General features: G+C 34.6%; 1 protein-coding gene across 1 annotated transcript; it reads right to left on the bottom strand.

The window, feature by feature from the left end:
* Positions 1-691: 691 nt before the first annotated feature.
* On the bottom strand, positions 692-1,093 carry LOC145982092 (uncharacterized). Its single transcript, XM_083115679.1, has one exon. It carries the CDS (start codon positions 1,091-1,093, stop codon positions 692-694), a length of 402 nt encoding a protein of 133 aa, XP_082971805.1.
* Positions 1,094-1,308: the final 215 nt, after the last annotated feature.

Here is a 1,308-nt window from a genome sequence, read left to right as displayed (position 1 = left end):
GTCCTTAAATTCAGACATTAAAATATTGAGCCGATTTTTAACATAACTAATATCACAATTAACAGATTCAAATTTAACATCAAGCTGTGAAGATAACTGTGTATGTGCAGTAGATAATTCAGCTTGTTTTAAAGATATAACGTGAAGTTTAATCTGAATATTTTCATTAGACAGATTTAATTCTAATCTAAGTTCATGGTTAGACTGTTTGAGTTCTTGATTAGACTGTATAAATTCCTGATTAGACTGTTCAAACTGAGTCTTAAGTTCCTGATTAGACTGTTCAAACTGAATCTTAAGTTCCTGATTAGACTGTTCAAACTGAGTCTTAAGTTCCTCATTAGACTGTTCAAACTGAGTCTTACGTTCTTGGTTAGAACTTACAACAGCTAATTGTATGCTTCTAATGCTGTTTAGTATGTCATTTAAATTAGGATTTATACTTTCCAAATACAATGGCAATTGGTAAGGATCATAACTGGAATCACATTTGTTACAACAGTATTTTTCCTTAGTGGTAGAATAAATTGTCCAATGTGTGACGGAAAGCTTCAAACATGAAACATGATATCACGAATGACAATCCTCAGGTCATTTTCAAGTTTATCACAACAACCAATCCTTCAATCTTACCTGACTGTACATCACAACTGTCACCATCGTGAGAATTACCTTACCTTACCACATGGCACTACAGCTCCTCATGGGCTTTGGCCTCCTCAACTATGTGCCTCCATCTATTCCTGTCCTCTGCAATCTCCCACCATCTTTTCACCTTCATGTGATGCAAATCTTCCAGGACACCATCTAGCCATCTTGTCATTGGTCTTCCTCTTCTTCTTGTTGAATAGATTTTTTCTTGCATCACTTTCCTTTGCATTCTATCCTTTCCCATTCTCTGTACATGACCCAGCCACCGCATTCTTTGTGATTTAATAAATCTCACAATATCCTCTTTCCCTAGTATATGGTTAATTTCTTCATTAGTTCTTATTCTCCAGAAATTATTTTCATTAACCAGTCCATATATTTTGCGTATCACCCTTCTCTCAAATCTGCGCAATGCTTCCTCTTCTATCTTATTCATTAACATGTCTCTGAACCATATGTTATTATAGGTCTTATTACGTTTTATATATGGTAATTTTGAGATTCCTGTTTATTAGTTTGCTCTTTAATAATTGCATGTTTGCATAATATGCTCTATTCCCCATGTATATCCTTTCCTTTATCATGCTATCTTTTGTATTTTGTTCATTTATGGTCAGCCCTAAGTACAGCGCCTTGAATAACCTAGTGTGGAAAACG

The sequence above is a fragment of the Lepisma saccharinum genome, chromosome 2, assembly GCF_977018435.1.
Source record: "Lepisma saccharinum chromosome 2, izLepSacc3.1, whole genome shotgun sequence".
Classification (NCBI taxonomy): Eukaryota; Metazoa; Arthropoda; class Insecta; order Zygentoma; family Lepismatidae; genus Lepisma; species Lepisma saccharinum.
Note: the sequence above shows the minus strand (reverse complement) of the source record. Positions and strands in the feature narration are given on the sequence as shown.

What these genes read in the sequence shown, in the direction of transcription:
- LOC145982092 (XM_083115679.1), bottom strand. Translation starts at nt 1,093, where the DNA reads ATGTTAATGAATAAGATAGAAGAGGAAGCATTGCGCAGATTTGAGAGA.